The following is a 19,897-nucleotide window of genomic DNA, read 5'->3' as shown; positions in this document are numbered from 1 at the left end:
TTCCTTTGGACCCATCCCAGGTGGTTAATGCGCCCCAGGGAATTGGAGATTAGGGAGGAATGTCGGTCTGTTTTTGAATGTTTGATGCGGACCGCACACCCATCAAAATTAGGCCTCTAAGGTAAATTGTCAAAACTAAAGAAGGATTTAGTTGTTTTATGAAAATCATTTCTTTTACTCCCCTTTCAAACCATCAATGTTCTTTCGCTAAGATTTTAACCTCATTGTCATCAAATGAGTGGTTGCCAGCTTTTAGGTGCATATGTACTGCCGATTGAGGCCCACTAGTATTATCCCTGGGATGTTTACAGTCTTTTTTTGAGTCTCCCCAATGTACTGCTATTTACAATTTTCATTCTTACAATGGATTGAATAAACTACATTACTTTGTTTTTCATTTTGCAGCCTTTTTTCATTTTGCAGACATCAACATTAAATTTACTCGCAAGGACATTAAAGACAACCAACTAGCCTTTTTGGATTGTAAAGTAATTATAAAAGAGGATAGAGCGCTAAAAACAGAAGTCTTTAGAATCGAAACGTAAGTATTGGTCAGTGTGCATAGCCTTCCTACATCTGCCGCTCTGTCTAGATCTAAGATTGAATCTGAGGTAGTTCTTGAAGTCAGCTAATTTAAAAGTGGCCTTTTCTAAGTTACGTACCAACAGAAGGATGTCTCTTCCAAAGTTGGCAGCAATATGTCTGTGTAGGCCTTACACAGACGTATTGCTGCCAACTTTGGGAGAGACATCCTTCTGTTGGTGTGTAACTTAGAAAAGGCCACTTTTAAAGTGAGTGGTCCATTGATGAAAAGGTTTCTTCAGCCGTCATCTGTACTTCTTTGAAGGTGTCGGACGTTTCGCTTCTTATCCAAGAAACTTCGTCAGCAAACTAAATTTTTACTAGTCGTTTAGGCCCTATATATATGTCCCTACTGTCCAGACATGGCGGTGCCGGACTCTGCTATGATAGGTCCAGGTTGGGGGGAGCACACTGACCAATACTTACTTTTCGATTCTAACCACCCTTTACAACACAAACTAGGAATTATCAGAACCCTCCAGCATAGGGCTAAACTTATACCAACTAGCGTCAAAGGTCGAGAAAAGGAGTCAAAACATATCAGGAAAGCACTCACAAACTGTGGGTACCCTCAGTGGTCATTTAACAAATGTCAGAAAGAAAGAATAGGGAATCAAACCACAAATTCTGAAGATACAAAATGGAGAGGAATAGCAGTACCTTACATTGCAGGAGTTTCTGAAAAACTACAGAGTCCTTTGGCACCACAAAATTCCTACTGATTTCAAACCGATAAACACTTTAAGTGCATCCAAAAGATAGGCTGCCAAATAAAAAACAAAGTAATGTAGTTTATTCAATACATTGTAAGAATGAAAATTGTGAAGAGCAGTACATTGGGGAGACTAAACAAATTCTCAAAAAAAGACTTTATCAACATTGCAGGAATAGTACTAGTGGGCCTCAATCGGCAGTACATATGCACCTAAAAGCTAGCAACCACTCATTTGACGAGAATGACGTTAAAATCTTCGCGAAAGAACATAGATGGTTTGAAAGGGAAGTAAAAGAAGCGATTTTCATAAAACAGCTAAATCCTTCATTAAACCGATACCGGAGGAGGTGGGGCAATTAGGCCAGTCGTTAGTCAGTACAATAGGAACAATCAGTGGAGCCGCAGGGAGTAGTCTTCTGCTCCCCCCAACCTGAGAGCAGGGACCTATCATAGCAGAGTCTGGCACCACCATGTCTGGACAGTAGGAATATATATATAGGGCCTAAACTACCACTAAAAATTTAGTTTGCTGACAAAGTTTCTTGACTAAGAAGCGAAACGTCCGACACCTTCAAAGAAGTACAGATGACAGCTGAAGAAACGATCGATGGACCACTCCTGTACGACTGAGAGCTTACACAGACGTGTCAAAACTAAATGCATGGAAACGGCTTTTTACTAAAGATGTATGAAAACCCTTATGGGAGTCGCTATTTGTTGGGAGAGGGGGGATATATCTCACGGGCTATCACTGGTGGTAAATTATTGCACAACATGATGGAAAGCAGTAAAGCAAATAATCATTGCATGGGGCATCATCTGCGGTTCGTCCCTGTTTTCGGTGGAGAATTTTGGTATTGAATGTCATAAAATTCCAAACTGATTAGAATTGCACTTTTAAAGGACAACCGATGTCACTTTTTTGTTTCCTAACTGACATCAGAAGAACCCAAAACACCCAAAACACGCAGCATGATATTTTTAGTCAAATGCAAAACACCAATAAAAACTTAGTGTCTAAAAAGTACTTCAATTTGAAACCAGAAGTGGCCAGTTTCAGAAGGTCCCGCCCCCATGTTCGTGGTGTCACGGTAAGACGTCTTGCCTTGCTCTAGAATCAAAAGAATGGCTTCAGAGAGAGAATATGCTTTCTTGTTACTCATCCAGTAATTAATATGATTCAAATAGTTCTGAAGAGGAAAGCATACATGTTTGCAATCAATTAAAGAAGTCCTTCCGTTTGAGGCGGGAAATGTAGCACTGAATATGTGTCATCCGAAAAGAAGCAGAAGAGGGCGACAAAGCTCCGTGGAAAGCTCAGTGGAAATGGGCTGATTAATTCCTTACAATTTTTGTCAGTGAATATCAAATAGATGCTCGATGCCACACACAAGGATTCACCATAGCGTTATTTATGTGTTTTCCTTCTATTTTCGCCATCAACACGGATCAACACGAAGTTTTCAGACCAAACAAAGTATTGCAAAATGCATTGAGGTGATGCAAGGTATGTCCTTTCTCGCTGAGGGGTGTTCCTTCAGTGACGTAGGGTGAGGACTCCTCACCAACTTAAAAACAAGACTTTCGGAATATTCAGCGCGAGTCTTAAAACGTAAAATATAGCTATATGCGGTGGAATCTTTGTAAAATACGCTCAGTAGAAGTCATTTGAAGCCATATTACAAATTACAGACACAACTTGTCCGGAGACGTCGGTTGTCCTTTAACATTAGCCTGGAAGGGAAGCAGATACTTGTTAAAGTCAAGGGATCTCTTATACAGAATTGAATGGCAAACCTGACGTGAACCAAGGGGACACTTTAAAAGCAAACAGCTTCCCTTCAAGCTGTTTCCTCAAATCGAATGTTGACTCCAAGGTCAGACGCGGATGGCTTTGGCATATCTCTGCGTCAAAATATTGAATCCATTCATCCACCGGTTTGTTCTATGGCAGCATGTCAGAAAGCAAATGACTGCCAAAGGGTCCTGGTGAGGCCCTGGCCGAGATGTTGGTTATTGTCCAATAAAGTGGCCTTCAATGGAATAGATGGGGAGACCTTCTCCATTTGACCTTCCATCACATCCTTCTTCCTCTGTCACAGGTCACAGGTATTCGCAACTAGAGGATGAATATGCTCTCCAGACAGAAATCCAGAGACGTATCCAAAGCCAATCATCGATACAAAACACATTCGAGGCAGGGTGGTCCTGCAGAAAGATTGAATGAAAGGACAAGTTTAAGACAGCTAAAGTATCCATCTGGGCATAAACTCAATCTCCTCTCTCAGCCCCTTTGCCTTCGGTGTTGACTTGTATTTTGCATAAGCCGTCTTTTCCTTTGCATACTCTCAGTAAATTCTTCCCTGATCTGAACAACAGACTTTAAACAGATTTAGGACCGAACCACCAATCAGGAACCACCAAGGGATTTGAATTACACTCAAATTACAAGGCAGGGAATTCAACCAAATATTATTCAACAGTTGCCAGTGGCATTAACAACACAATTGAATGGAGACAGACAGCATTAGTGAGGGGTGACAAAGTCTTTTGTTAACCAGGGCTAAATGGATGGACAACAATTTGACCTGTTTCTCTGTACGTTCAGTGGATGCAGATCAGTCTGCGCCTAAACTCATTGTAACCATGGGCGCCACTAATGATGCACAGCTTGAGCTCACTCTTGCAAGTCGCTGCCTGTGAAATTCTACTCAGACATTTTCTACTCAAATGATCGTAGGAGCCAGCATGAGACAGCACGCATCATTCTGATCCGAAAACAAGGTAGCCCTTAGATTTGTGTATGGCACCAGAAACAACTTGGTCTTATTTTTCCAGCTTTAGACGCAACTTTACACAACTCAAACAATATGCCCACGGATGCTCTCAGTCGTACAGGAGTGGTCCATCGATGAAAAGGTTTCTTCAGCCCTCATCTGTACTTCTTTGAAAGTACAGATGACAGCTGAAGAAACCTTTTCATCGATCTAAACAATATGCTACTACACACCTTTATGTCCAAAGCATTACGGGAAGCTTTGTTTTTTACTGCATGCTGTATTTTCGGAGCTTTTGAAAACACTAGCACCTTTGAAGCAATAATAATGCCGAAATGAACCCACTGAACTGAACCAAACGCTACTTGATGCAACGCCAACAGGTTCATGTTCATGACCATTTCAGATACGTGTCAAAGTTGTTCCTGGATGAGATATTCTCCTTTGTGTTAATAAGCTTTATTGAGACAGACCTCTCCCACTGGGTTTCCCTTGGCATGTGCGCCCTGCTGTCACTCAAGCCAGACTTTCCCTGATCCTGTCTCTGCAGGAAGGCATGCCCAGCACCCTGCCACAACAGCTCATTACGCAGAAACTTTGTAGGCGGATTAGGCGGGTGTGGAGGAACATGATGAGGTGGGCAGACAGGAGTGCGGGCGTCATTCTGATACGGTCCCCCACTTTCCTACATGCCCCCTTTCGTACTGACCCACTTCTGCTCTATCGAACCTTCAGGTACGCTGAACCTGCTTGGTCCCCTGGGTCACAGCAGGAGGAAAACATTTCTCATTCCCTGAAAGCGTCTATGTGGCACATTCCAGACACTCCTGGGAAAGTGGCACAGATTCATGACTGATTTGGGTGTTGTACTGATTGGAGTATGTGGAAGAAATCACTGGGAAACTCAACAAAAATGTCCCCTCCCTCCTCATCAACCTCCACTGTTCTGGAAACACTTGCTGCAAGTTCTTTCACTACGTCTGCCAAAGCCGACTTTTTCCTGTCACTGTTTAGTGCGAAATACATTGACATACTGTATGTCGGGTAGAACTCCACCAGCTAATTGCCTGGTTCCCTAAATATTATCTGAGGTCTAATTTAGGTGTGGCGCCTGTGTAAACAGGAATAGTGAATACTGATTAAACTATTTAACTTCATTGCAAAAGTAAGAAAGAAAACATTACTGTTAATTATACATGACCGGTTTTGATTACTTGGCACAACGGGAAAAATATTTCTGCTTACAGTTGTTTTTACAAAATAAACACAGATGAAAAAAAACACCAAGGATAAATTAAATCAAACAATGATTGGGTATTGTATACTGTCTAATTTAATCTGGATTTCTGAGGTACCTTCAAGGTGTGTTTTACAATCTCTATTCAGATCGTTTAAAAGGTTGTTGATGGAGTTTATGTTTGTTGGGTTTTGCGTGTTTCAGAGAAGAATCTTCCTCCAACTGCTTCTTTAATGTTGGGCGCGTCAAAATATCTTTGAAAAATCAAGAACCTGATTGAAGAGAAAATCGAATCATGCCCAAGCCATTGTGGATTTAGCCTGAATGGCATCGGTGTTCTGTTGCAACGTGTGGAACATTGATTTCTCAGGGTCTGATTGTTAATAGCAACTACTTTGTCACTCGCTGACGCAAATTAACAAACACATTGCAAAGGTGTGTGAGCTGTCTCTTTTAATCTGTGATGGCAGAAGGAAGTTGTTGGTAGTTTGCCTGAGCCTGCCCCATGCAAGATCAGAGGATGGTGTCTGGCCTTGTTTTTCGACAGTCACAATCCAGAAAGAAGTCACATCATGCCCGGAGCTGCTGAGCACGGCAAACATCAAACATCTGGTTTGCGGATGCTTGAGACGGCATTCTTAACATTGAGACAAATTTGGTGGGAGATTCATTATCTGCTGAACAGATGTGTATGTCTGATTATGCGATTGACACTTGATAGAAAATACGGTTTTAACAAATACAAATGCCATTCTAAACTAGGAAAACCAAACCCTTTCAAATGTGACCAAATGATATGATGTGGAAAAATAGGATAAAGTTATTATAATTAAACTCAAATTGTAGTATAAATGAAAAAAAACTGAATTTTAAAGCATTGTGATAATTTTTCATTTGAAATATTACAGGTCTTACTATATGTTAAAAAGGAGATATATTTTAATTTTTATATGTTAAATACAAACTTGGACTATGGCCTAAAACTAATATTTTAAAACCTTTCGGCCATATTGCGATCCATGATTTACATCTTGATATTTTGATTTCTCAGGTTAATTACTATATAAATATTAATTCCATCTCTGATGCGTAAAATGACAATTCTGCAATGTTTCACACAGAAAAAAACATTTAAAAAAATTATGAAATACTCATAGTTTTGTAAAAAAAACAAAAAAACTTGAAACTCTTTTTTTTACATGCATGAGGCCTTAGTTTCATCTAGCATCGTTGATTAAAAATAACAGATGACTGTTTTATTATTAGCTTGCCAATTACAAGCTGGAGCCGATGGCAAAAACATGACTAGTTTGGTCTTGCAACCGGCCTTGTGAACAGCTCCGTCGTCATCGTGAAGCCGCCACAAGTTCTTTCACCACACCTCGAACACTTTCCCGCGCACTGAACAAAGCAAACCCTACAGGATATCTTTGTAGGTATGCTGATTAATCATCTGGCCCTGATGCAAAAACTTGCAATGGCTGCGTCCCCTCATATTGAAAAATACGGTACCATCAAATATATCTTGGATTCGTGGTTTTGACGGTCTTGCATTATTCGATCTTGACAGCGTTTGACTCAAATGAACACACTTGCATTTGGTTCAGGAAGAACCTTCATTTGTCATTGGTTTTGAGTCACAATGGCAAGTCTGGCCTTCTTTCTTTTATCATCGCTCTCTCTTGCTTGACAATCTGATATAGAGGCTATTTTAAAATACATAAGATCACGTGGAAAAAGGTTCATGGGTGCAAAGACCTCAGGTCATAGATATAAATATACCACTGCGTGATTACACGGACATTCTGACATTCTTTCAATTGTGCTTTGAACACAGATGTGCTGAAGCCATATCCCAGCTTTCTTTTGGGTGTTAAGTTGGGTTATTTCTGCCTCTCTCTCTCTCTCTCTCTCTCTCTCTCTCTCTCTCTCTCTCTCTCTCTCTCTCTCTCTCTCTCTCTCTCTCTCTCTCTCTCTCTCTCTCTCTCTCTCTCTCTTTCTATATGTATACAGTATATATATGTATTTATATATATATGCATCCATCCATTTTCCGATCTACTTATACTCAGAAGGGTCGTGAGGCGTTCCCAGCCTATACTAGCCGTCTTCGAGCGGTACGTGAGGGGACAACCATCCGCCGTAATTATTCCTTCAATACATGATACTGTACATATGTTCTTGTAGTAGTAATTCTTCAATTATTACAGTAAATAGCTTGTTTTGCTTTCAAAATTGATGTGTCTACTCCATTTTTGGGATTCACGAATATCACTGCCAGATCTTGGACCCGACAATGATGACAAGAAGGCCAGAATTACATAATGGTCACTTCGGAAGAAGCATGCAGTATCGTGACTCATGTTGCATGACTCAAAAGCAAGATACAAGACGTTCTTAGGTAATTGCTTTAATGTGTTGGCGATCAAGCGCACATACAACACACATACACACGCACGTGCATGATGTGACTTTTTGCTTTTGCCACATGAATGACCACATTGACCTGTACATTTAATGGAGCATCCTGATGCTTAACCTGGTGCCGAGTGACTAATGACTTGATGTTTTTCAGGCATATGTCACCGACAATATGGCCACAGTTGGCTATGAAGCCTAGCGCTGACTTATTTACTGCAGGTCTCCCTTGACTTTCAAATTCACCATCCATCCATCCATCCATCTTCTGCCGCTTATCCGGGGTCAGGTTGCGGGGGCAGGAGCTTCAGTAGGGAAGCCCAAATACACTCACAAGAAAAATAAAAAGCAAAACGTTTTTGCAACACAATCTAAATCACCTCATTGCTTGCAATTTATTTGTCACCATTGTTGTTGTCTTTCTTTGAACATTTGTATCGTGGTGTTAAAGGTATTTGTTGTCAAAAGTTTAAGCCGTTTATAAATGAGTATATTCTTCACATATCCCACAGCGGTGCCGAGAATTCTAGGTAATATGATTATAGATGACGTTCAGTCTTATTGCAACACTCTGGTGGATGGCACTGCTGTCTTATAATTTCAAAAAAAGTTTAATAGTGATCCTTTACCCTCCCTTCATTCTTGAGGTTCCATGTGTCTCAGCTGTAGGTCCCATCATTTTTCTGTAGCTGAGATGTTCACATCTGTAAGTTATATGTTCGTCTCCTACCATGAGCTCCCCGTCTGCCACTGTGATGAATGCAACGCTTTGTGTTGCAGTGTTTTCGTATCCCTCAAACATTGTCGTCTCTATTCTCTCCGCAGCTTATGCGGTGATTGCAAATGGGCAAGTGGAATGTCCTGCTGGATACAAAACAATGAATGCGACTCACTGCCAAGGTAAGAATCAAGTTTTTTTTATGTCAAGGTGCTACAGTGTGTTCTGTGTGGGATAAAAATCCATATGTTTTCTACATCCGTGGACCCCTGAGGAACTTTTTCAACTTTTTCTTGATGTGTGTACACTCCCTGTGGCGTACAGGTCAAGACCACAATTAGCCTTCTGCCGCAGGCTTTGATTGTGTTCAATGGGTATCTTTAAGTATGTAGACTTGTGTGCTGATCTGGCCCACACGGGTAGTAGAAGAGATGCGATGTGACTTGCAAGCATGTCCATACATATGTTAGAAAAACAAAAATCAAGTCACTCTTGGAAAAGAAAACAGCCTATTTCGCATCGTCACAACTGGTGGTTGGCTGTCAACTGTCTGGTAGGTCATGTCAAAAGAGCCACACACAGTCTTCAATATGTGCACATCACAATTCTGATTCGTTTACATGACTGCCATGAAGTCTAAGGTTGGACACGACAGCAGACTGCACCTTTTCTGAATGATACAGGAAACATTTATATTGAACAGTTGGAGCTATTAGGGTTGGCATTGAAAATAAAAGAAGCACGCTTTATGGACCACATCTCTTAAATTTAGATTGAAGAAAAAATAGAGTGAAATAAAACCTTTTCAGGCGGTAGACAAGAGCACCCTTGTCTTTAAATAGAATTTTTACCCTGCTAAAATAATGTATCTTAAATACATTCATGCTTTTCTTTTACCATTGTTTCAACATGTTCATCCATTGCAGCTTATTATTTCTTTAATTACAAAAACAGCAGACATGCAAGACCTCCAATTGTATTTTGGAGAAAATCTAATGTCCCTTTCAGATGGTGCTTAGTTCCCAGATGATTTTGCTTTAAATGCCAGAGGAAAAACACAGATTTTCATCAAATTTTGTCTTTGTTTTTTGTTTTTGTTTTTTTTTCAATTGTGGCGATCTTGCCAGCCCAGACGTTCCAGCTCCACTGCTCCATTGTATTTTCTTGGGTTTCATATATAGTGTATCATATGACACATGATGTAGCTATGCACTTTGTTAAACATTTGATTTGGATTTTTTGTTGTTGTTTTTGTTGTTGTTGTCGTTTTATTACTGAGTTTTACTAATAGGTAATCTGACGTACCAGCATTAGCACATCTTTAATTCTAACCTCAAACAATACAATTGTATTGATACTATTATTTATTTTTAACATCAAAGACTGCATTAAATGTGTTGTCAAAATGTACCCCCATTTGCTCTGTCTCAAATGATGCTCTTTTGCCCACGTAATGTATGTCTAGTTTTAGACCACCAAAGTAATCGTATAGTCCCACCTCTGGCTAAAACAGTTAATTCCCAATTTACTTTGAAGACATGCTAAGTAATACTCCAGGTGCCTATTGTTTTTACACTATTTAGGAGTACTCCACTAAGGTCGGAAGACCCCATCGGTTAGGTGTTACATTTGCCTTCTGACTGTGGAATGTTGGGATGATCAACCATGCATTGTAAATCAAATATGTTGAGATTAGTGCAAGTCGTGGCAGGATGTCATCCAAATTCATTGTCAATCGAAGTCAACCCAGCAGCAGACTGTAACAATAGTGTTAATCTTGGACTCAACCAAACCATGGATTAGAGACCCCATGTGATGAAAGTTGAGCCCAATGCTGACCTGAACTCTGACCAGACAACCTTCTGAAACACACAGATGTCCCTTGTGGGAGCAATGTTTGGAAAAATAGATTAAAAGGTGATATTGTATCTTCCAATAACATCAATACAGTTATGAAAGGAATCTGATGCTCATTTCACACAGAGGCATTCATTCCACCTCACTTTTTCCAAGCAGGAAACAAACAACAAAACAAGAGTAATTGGAATTTAGAGAATGTGAGATGGAGTTGAGAAAAGAACAAATAATGTTCTCATTATTTTGAATTTGCCCAATCCGGTGGGATTGCGCTGGGTAAGGGGGAAAAATTAAGTGTCTGAGTCATGGCTCCTGGCTGGCACTTTAAGGCCAGCTTGGTTTATTGCTTCTGGAGATACACTGGAACTCCACTGCGTGCTGAGTTCCCCTTTTCCTTAAAAACAAGCCTCCCAGCTCTCCCTGCTGCAGCTGAAGATGCTGGAAGGTGATGATGAAAATTAATTAATCCAATTCTGCCTGCTTTCAAAATGAATGACTGCTGCAGTCATATCATGGTCAATTCCGCCCTATCTGTTTTCTTCATGTCATCGCTCCTCCTGTATTTCATACCATTGGGTAACTAAAACCATGTATTTATCATCACCTCCAAGCGGCTGGCATTTTTAAAACTATACGATCCATCGCAATATTTTGTCACCTTTCAATGTGTAAACGATTACGAGAACTTAGATCATTGTTGGTCTTACAGCATGACAGCTTTGCATACACAATGTAAAAGAAATGTGATATTGATATTTATTTTCGAGATCATTTGCAGTTCAAACACTCCCTGTCGGTGAAAAACAATACTTTGAGGTTGACACATTGCATTTTCGCAGATATAAATGAGTGCCTGCTGCCAGGAATCTGCAAAAATGCAGAGTGCCTCAACACCAAAGGAAGCTACAGGTGCACATGTAAACCTGGTTTCATGTTGGACCCTGCCAGAAGCCACTGCGTCTGTAAGTACAGTATTCACTTGTGCTCTTTAAAATTGGTGGCGGCAGTAACTCAGTTTGACAGGCTTGTACGCATGGGGATTGATCGACAACAAGTTGAAAGGCCAGAAAATCTGATTTTGGACTGCTTGTTGGAGAGAGACTTTTATGTGTGAGAATGTCAATAGGACACGCACACAAAAAAAAGAATCTATGTACTTAGCAAGCGTTACTATGTGCTCAGAGAGAAAAAAAACAGATGTTCATGCAGTATGAGGCAAATCAAGTAAACAACTTGTAAAATACAGTATAATGCATATTTGGCTTTGGGGTGACATTTCACGATCACGACAAAATGTTCAAGTGCATCGTAATCACATTATACAGCTCTTAATCCACAGATCAACCAATACATTTCTTGGGTCAAATAGAAGTAATATTTTTAACAGTAGACCTCATCATCATGCTGTTCATATTTTGACATGTGAGACCAAGACAACACCAAACAATTGATGAGGAAGTACCTTGTCACACTTGAGTCTTCACAGAACAATGTTCTCTGAGGTTAGTTGCCACTGAGCTGAAGCCTTTCAAGGACAGCGGTTACGATAGGAGACAGCTTTCCATGGTATCAGGTTTCAGGGTGCACGAAGGGTTATACAGTAGTATATGTAGTGTCATCAGCAGATTTCTGCAGAGTTGCCCAGAGACTGGAAGAGTCACACAAATGCATAGATCTAGACGTCCTTGGAAAATAATATTTTTGAATAAAGTTGAAAGTCATCGGGTTGTTTCTTCAACCTTTATTTTTTTTAATGACAGGATATCCCCACATGCTTTTTTTTGAGTGACATGCATTCTAATGGTGTATTTTGACACCGGTTTATGTGATCTCGGCAGCTGACAAGGCAGTTTCGGACCAGAAGGCCTTTTGCTACAGATCAGTATCAGCAGGCGCATGCTCGCTGCCACTTTCTCAGCACATCACCAAGCAGATTTGCTGCTGCAGCCGCGTGGGCAAAGCTTGGGGAGATGGATGTGATCGCTGCCCTTTGCCCGGGTCTGGTACGTTTGTCTATACCAATACTAAAATACGGTACAAAGTCATGTCTTCAATCTGCAAACACATCATTGGAGCTTGAGTTTGACTTGCAGAACACATATTTGTTCAGTTACTGTTATTTGTAGGTGGAAAATGCTACGTGTAAATGCATGTCACGTTTGTCCGGGGTTTTGTAAGACGTCTGTCTCAAAGACAGATGAATTGACACAGTCAGTCTGTCAGAACCCTCCTGTTTGCTAGCTCTGCGACTGAGTCTGCAATACCCAAAATGTGTTTGAAGTGGAAAAAGACCAACGCATAACAGTTGTGATATTTTGGAAACTGCACAAGAGTGGGAGTCACTTTTTGGGTTATCGCTCGTGTCTACTGAGAAAAATACCACTAACAGACAGGCAAAACTTAAGAACAGAAATAAACAGCCTGGCCAAAAGAAACATCTGAAACTGTCAAGATTTTTCCATACAAATCCGATATTCAAAGTGCCACGGGTGGGGGAGAATGGGATGATTTTATGGACTTGCCAGTGATTTATAAAGATCGTCATAGATCAAATATCTTCAACTTCTATGGTGCTGCTTTGACCACGGCTGATACATCGCCTGTGATCCCTCAGATCCTGGCTTTTGTATGGTCTTTGTCAGACCACGTTTGAATCATGTTCGCAGCAAAGCACTTAGGCCGATTCCTTGTAAACAGGTAACAGGATCCGTCGACTTTTATTCCAACCTTCAACTCAGCTGCTGCGATGTACTGCGGATCATATCAAGCCCAATTTTCACCCACACCTTTCATCAGACGATTGCCTTTAACATCCATGTTTCCTGATTTTACCTCCACCATATTTAGCTGTCATTACGTACATTGTTTTTCCAGATTCTTTTGGCATGGGGTTGCTTTTCTTAGGTCAAATAGGGGACATCGTACTTTACACTTGTAATGGATTCCCCATCTCTGAGGTTTGTCCGGCCCGTACATGCGTCTCTCGGCTGCTTGGCTATGCAAATATGTAAATGTCTTTCCAAAACCCGTTTTTGGTCAATAACTCCTGCGTCTACAATTATACAGTCGTGTAACACAGTCACGGAAATCCTCATACACATATACACAGATGGCATTTGAGGATGAAATATGAGTCACAATTGCATCCTGAATGTCTATTGCGGTAGTGTTTGGAGCCTGAGAAGAGTATTACTAGAGCAGTTTAGACTAAGTCAAGTACCACGTTTTGTGAAACTGAATTAACCCTTTCAGGCACAGTGGTACTACAGTGGACAGCTTACCATTTTATCAGGTTACAGGGCGCATTGAAGGGTTAAAGAAAAAAACCCCAAGAGGAAAAATAAATATTGTAGTTTTAGGAGTTGTGACCAAGGAGAGACTAAGCCTTTGGGAATTGGAGAATAATAATTGGGCAAAGTGGCACTGAGTCAAAATCAAGGCCTGTCAAGACGTCACCCATGACTTTCAAGAGTTCAGTCCAAGTAGGTTCCAAAAAGTGAAGCAATGAGAGATGAAGCCAAGAACAAGCAATATTCTATATTAAATTTAAATGTGCAACTGCCCAAGAACAACAACAAAAAATCTGTCTGGTGACCATCATGTAATTGGTTGTATTCCAGTAAGTGAAAATTACTGTATAAAGAGGCTATTTCTGTGACCTAAAGATGCATGAAGGGGTGTCCTTGTATCATCTGATTTTTTCCTAAACTATCAGCTGGTAAACATTCCATGACCAAGATGTGGCAATATGGACATCTGTCATATTTTATACAGACAGACGGTGAATGTCCATCCACACATCCTTTTTCTACACCGCCTATCTTGAAGAGGGTGAAAAAGAGTTGCTGGAGCCAATGCTCGTTGACTTTGGGCGCAAGGCAAACTGCACCCTGAACTGGTCGCAAGTCCGTTGCAGGGCACATATAGAAACAAACAACCATTCACACCCACACCACCTGGACAAAAGTCTGGAGACTGTACCAGTGCACCATCCGCGACCATCCTGAATGTTATCAGGATATTTTCTGATCGTTGTGACAATACTTGAAATTTGGTATACAATTCAGTGGAAGTAATGGTATTCACAGAATGAGAATTTATGAAACAGTAATTCATACCTTTGTCATATCACGGTTATATTACTATAATGTATTTCACCCTCCATTAAGTGTTTTACCCTCCATTAAGTGTCTCCAGTTGATCCAGAACGTTCCTGCTCGCCTCCTGACTGGTACTCGTAAGAAGGAGCATATAACTCCTAGTCTCAAACTCATTTTTAGGTCCCATTGGTTCAAATCTTGAAATAGCTGAGCTACATCTTACCTGTCTGAGCTCCTCCACCCCAACTCACCTGACCGGTGCCTCGGGTCTGTGAAGTCGACATTATGAGAGGTAGCAAAAACCAAATGGAGGCTTTGAGGGATCGATTATTTCCCATTGCAGGTCCCACTGTTTGGAATGACCTCCCATTGAACATTAGGCAACCCCCCCACACCCCACCCTCACTGTAGATCTTTAAAACTCTTCTGGAAACAAATTTGTATTATTTGGCTCTTGACTTAGCCTGACTCAGACTTGAGCTTAGTTTTACTGTGTTGTGCTTTCTATTGTCTTTATTATTGTATACTGCATATGATATTTGCTCCATGTACAACATTTTGTATACAGGGGTGGTTTTCAAAAGTGCTCTATAAATATAGTTGAGCTAAATTGAGACAAAATAATCTTATGCACTGTAGGTTAGCGACCAATTGCTGGCAACTACAATCATCAAAGAGTGAGCACCCGGTCTCAATACTAGACTCAAGTTTGATTTCAAATTCTTGCAGAATAATTGAGAATTTTTGCTTTTCCACCAAACAGATCATTTCAAGGAGATCTGCCCGGCCGGTCACGGATACACCTACTCCCGTTCTGATGTGCAGATTTCCCTGCGGCAGCTAGGGGAGGACGACTTTCAGAGTACCGGATTATCTTGGGAAGAGCAGAACCCTTCATATCCTCAGCAGCCATCCTCCCAGCCTCATTATCACGGCTACCCAAAAACTCCTCAAATACCTCAGTGGCCCGAGTACCCAGACTCACCACAATCACCCTGGCACCCGGTCAGTCCCCTACATCCCTTTATCCCAGACAGAGAAACACCTCCACGGCCAGAAGGTGAGATTATGTTTGCTCCAGTAAAGAACGTTTTTTAAAGAGTTATTAAGCATGCATACAGGACTTTAGAGTATGTATGAGTAACTTAATAAAACCACTTGAACACAACACTTACAGCCTCAAAACTAGGCAGCAGAATGATTCACTAAAAATCTTATGTTTCCAAGAATCTAAACCTCAAAAGGACATTTTGATCCCACCAAATAAACACAACATGGAACATAATTGAATCAGTGGCTTTCAGCTTTTCTCATTGATCTTCCCATTCATCCAGGATTTATGTCTTTAATACCTAAGAATTACTTGTTGGTGTCAGTCCAACATTTGGATTAACACATATGATCCTATGAATATTTATGTAAACTCATATCATTTATTTTTCTTGTCGCTGGATGTTAATTTGGCATTTTTTTTCATACGACTTCATATTTTTGGCTTACAGCAGAACTTTATATGCCTGTGTTGGCTGTTTTTTTATTTTATGTTATCCTCAAGCTTTTGGTACTTTTCTCTTGGTTTCCTGCATCCTTCCACATTACAAACACAGCCAAAATCCAGTTTAATTCAAGAAAGACTCAATTGTTCTGAGGCAAGAGTGTGAAATTGGTTTTGTTCTTGCTCCTATTTTTTATGGGATGATCATGAAGAGCTTGGTATATGCAAAAAAGTCGAAGATCTTTGATCAGAGCCCATGAAAAAGGATATCAAAATCTACAGTGGTGCATTTATATTTTTGTTTAGTGTATATACACTGTGGACAAAAGTGTTGGGATGTACCTTTTAATCATGGGTCTCTTTGCATCTTTAGTAAGCGTAAAGTAAATGCCAACATATTGACATCTTTGCTATTAATTAACTTCCACTTGTCATCTTCTGCCAGATTTGGACATTGAAAGACTGGTAAGTTCTTCTTCCTCATTCCAACACTTTTTGCAGACAGAATTTTCTTCAAATGTTTATCTACCCTATCTTCATTTTGTCACATTACGTACTCATTATGTACTCATCACACATTATGTACTATATGGTGGTATGAATATACCAGTAACCAAAATAGATGTGTGCGTATTTTCTAGCCAGGTGTTGTGACTGACTCACCATTGAAATATCCAGGTATGATTTGCCAAAACATTTTTTTCATTCATACATCAAATACTGAATTCGCTTTCTTTAACTTTCTAATTTTATTTATTGCTAAATATCAAATCCCTCCCACTCTCGACTTCCATTTCAGTCTGATGTACGTTGTTCTGTTTTCATTTCAACTCGTATTTTCAGTGGGTCTTTGCATGTTATGCTCCCTTGCCAGTGAAAACACAGACAGTCCAATTGTGACTGTTCTAATTTGGCTATTGTACTATGTTTAACGTAGAGAAAAGTAGAGATCATTTTTCTTTTTAAGTTTCACGTTGAGTGTTAGCTCAGGCAGTAACATTTTGTAAAATAAGCAAAGATTAATATAGCGACAGTAGTTGTGGTTGTATCTTTTTATACAAGGTCCAAATATATCAGAGCTAACAGGATTCTTTTTTGCAGAAGTTGCTCCTGAATCACCACCCAAGCCTGATTCAAAGGAAACTTCCTCCACTGACTCAGGTAAGACTTGCATTACACAAGCACCCTCCCTTCTCCTCCACCACCACTACCACAGACTCAGACACACAACACTTATGCTGCACTATTAATGGATACGATCTGCACGATGTGCTAATTAGTCGACCACTGTACTGTCCAATAATAATTGTACATTCTGTAACCAAATTGTCAGGTGGGCTGAGGACATGTTAATACAAAACAACCTCAGTCTATCAAAGCACCCGAGAGCCATACCACAGTCTGCCAAATTCCCAACCATGGTAAACTAGCTTGACCCCGCACGAAAATTGAGATGCACCAGCTTAGAAACAGAGTGCGTCTGTGTCTGTGAAAATGTGAAAATTATTTTGTATTCATAAACGTGTACGTTAATTAAAGATTGTTTGGCTGGAAATTACGCAAAGATAATTGCAACTAAATTGAAACAATTTGCACCGTATTTTGACTAGCTTTTTGGTCTGCAATGCTCCCATCCTTTCACTAAGTTGTGTTGTTTCATTTTTGGATTTTACATCCTGGTCTGTCTACCACGTGCCACATAAATATTTCAATGCTTTTATGTGAGGCAAATATGAAAATGCGAAGACAGATTGGGATTTCCTTTCATTCGCCTCACACATCACGTGCGTGTCAGGCTTGACTTGCATTTTCTTAATGATCTTTGTAAGCATGAAATGGCCCACATTAAAGCACCCAGCAGTGTTGTTAAATGTGTCTTCCCATTCAATATGTATCAGGGTTAGTACTGTATTTGTATTTTTATTTTTTTACACTTGACAGCATCGACCATCAGAATCAGAATCAGAATCCTCTTTATTGCCAAGTATGTAGAACACACAAGGAATTTGTTTCCGGTAGAACACGCTGCACTAGTATCGTCGTTAAAAAAAAAACTGCTAAGTGGCACTATACAGTTCCATTTTGGCTACTGTTGAAAGAGTTCAAAGAGTTCAAAGAGTTTATAATGTGTATAATGTGTGTTCATAATATGTAACTATAAGTCAACTATGTCAATTTTATTGTCAAAGTCTCATTTTAGATCCTGAATGACTTTGTCTTTTAGCAATTGTTGACAAGTGTGCAAGCACCCCCTCCATTTGCGGCCATGGGAAATGTGTTCCTGTGCAGACTGGCTACACTTGCCTGTGTGAACCGGGATTCAAACTCAATGCTCTGCAGACCACGTGCATAGGTAAGCAATAAGGATAAAGTGGATGATAACAACCTGGCAATGGTGAGCCGCAAATGCAGTATCTTACCGGGCCATAAATGAGGCATATATATATATATATATATATATATATATATATATATATATATATATAATATATCATTTACGACTAAATTACTTGATTGCAATACGGTTTTACTGCATTTTGTAAATTGTATTTCTAGTTGTCATTCATTCATTAATTTATTTTTTGTTTGTACAACTTGAAAGAGCCTATGTACCATTAGTGGCGGTCGTACCACAATTTCAGAATCGTTGTCTTCATGTATCCCGAGGCTGTTTTTTTTCAAATTGAATTGCAGTATCTTTGGAATGCTTTCCCACTAAATGTCAATTTATTTATATACTATTCAACGGTAAGACTTTTTTATTTAACCAATCAGATTTACAATTCCCCCTGAACTCACTGTCCAACATTAAGTTGCACATATTTGCAAATTAGCGCAAGTTTGACTAATGAAACAAAAATCATCTTTTGCAATCTGCTCACATTATTACATTGACTCATCCACGTGTCAGGAGTCTAATGTATTTCATGTGAATATTTTATATTTTTCTCACATCACTAAGCATAGGTTAATTCTGAACAGCTCCAGATGATGTATGTTCGCTCGGTTCCATGTTGTTGTATTGCATTTTTGTATGAAGCTGATGGTTCCCATAAAAGCAAATTTATTGTGGCGATATTGAGCGGTTGATTAATCCCGTGAGATGTCTCTTGTCTTTCCCCCTGTTGCTAACTCTGTAGATGTAAATGAATGCGAGGGTGATCCATGTGACGGAAAAGGCCGTTGTACAAACAGCTATGGCTCTTATAGTTGTCAGTGCTTCAGCGGCTATAGCCAAGTGATCACCCAAAACAGGAAGTTCTGTCAAGGTGAGTGCATTTAAGATTCAGTGTCGCGTTTGCAATGGATGAATGCCAAACATGAAATACAATTTTATGTCTTTTTGCATGTGCCTGAGATTGTTATGCTCATCTTTGCAGATATTAATGAGTGCAGCATGCCTAACAAGTGCCGGAATGGCCATTGTGTCAATACGGAAGGATCTTACACCTGTGAATGTGACAGCGGCTTTGCTAAGTCCTGGAGAGGCCAATGCGAAGGTGACATGTCCAAAAAGTCATCTTGCATCCCATTCACACGGATTTTGCTTGACAACAGCTTCCTATGTCATCATCTACTTTAACAGATGTAGATGAGTGTCAAGATCCCAGTGCTTGTCCCAGTGGTGGTTGTGTCAATACCGTGGGCTCCTTTCAATGCCAGATCTGCAGCCCAGGTTTCAGGCCTGTCAGTGATAGATGTGTAGGTAAGGTAACCCAGCCGATCATCAGCAACGTGTACTTGTTTGGGGTTTTAGGTTCTCTGGCTTCCTCATTTATTCCAAAAGCAAGCATGTTAGATTCATCAAAGACTCGACATCATTCCTAGGTTTGAATCTGAATGTGACTGTCAATATGTGCACTGAGACCAGTCGGCCCATGGCAACCTTAATGGGGATAACTGGTCCTCTCCAAAATAAACAAATAAACAAATATATAAATAAATAGATAACATTAAAAAAACTATGGATCGATGCCTCCATGAAAATGTGTGAAAAC

General features: G+C 40.0%; 1 protein-coding gene across 1 annotated transcript in view; it reads left to right on the top strand.

Moving 5' to 3' along the window:
- Positions 1-19,897, top strand: part of LOC148893717 (latent-transforming growth factor beta-binding protein 2-like) — a 127,732-nt gene that overhangs the window by 69,538 nt on the left and 38,297 nt on the right. The window contains exons 9-19 of the mRNA XM_089003872.1: positions 8,555-8,629; positions 11,144-11,266; positions 12,143-12,307; positions 15,168-15,464; positions 16,345-16,364; positions 16,541-16,577; positions 17,001-17,060; positions 18,124-18,252; positions 19,040-19,168; positions 19,280-19,399; positions 19,486-19,605. Of these exons, the coding sequence (XP_088859998.1) occupies positions 8,555-8,629; positions 11,144-11,266; positions 12,143-12,307; positions 15,168-15,464; positions 16,345-16,364; positions 16,541-16,577; positions 17,001-17,060; positions 18,124-18,252; positions 19,040-19,168; positions 19,280-19,399; positions 19,486-19,605 (1,275 nt within the window). The remainder of the gene's footprint in view (positions 1-8,554; positions 8,630-11,143; positions 11,267-12,142; positions 12,308-15,167; positions 15,465-16,344; positions 16,365-16,540; positions 16,578-17,000; positions 17,061-18,123; positions 18,253-19,039; positions 19,169-19,279; positions 19,400-19,485; positions 19,606-19,897) is intronic.

The sequence above is a fragment of the Hippocampus bargibanti genome, linkage group LG09, assembly GCF_051943395.1.
Source record: "Hippocampus bargibanti isolate YZ-2025 linkage group LG09, ASM5194339v1, whole genome shotgun sequence".
Lineage (NCBI taxonomy): Eukaryota > Metazoa > Chordata > Actinopteri > Syngnathiformes > Syngnathidae > Hippocampus > Hippocampus bargibanti.
The sequence above is the reverse complement of the archived record's forward strand: the minus strand, read 5'-3'. Positions and strand labels throughout refer to the sequence as shown.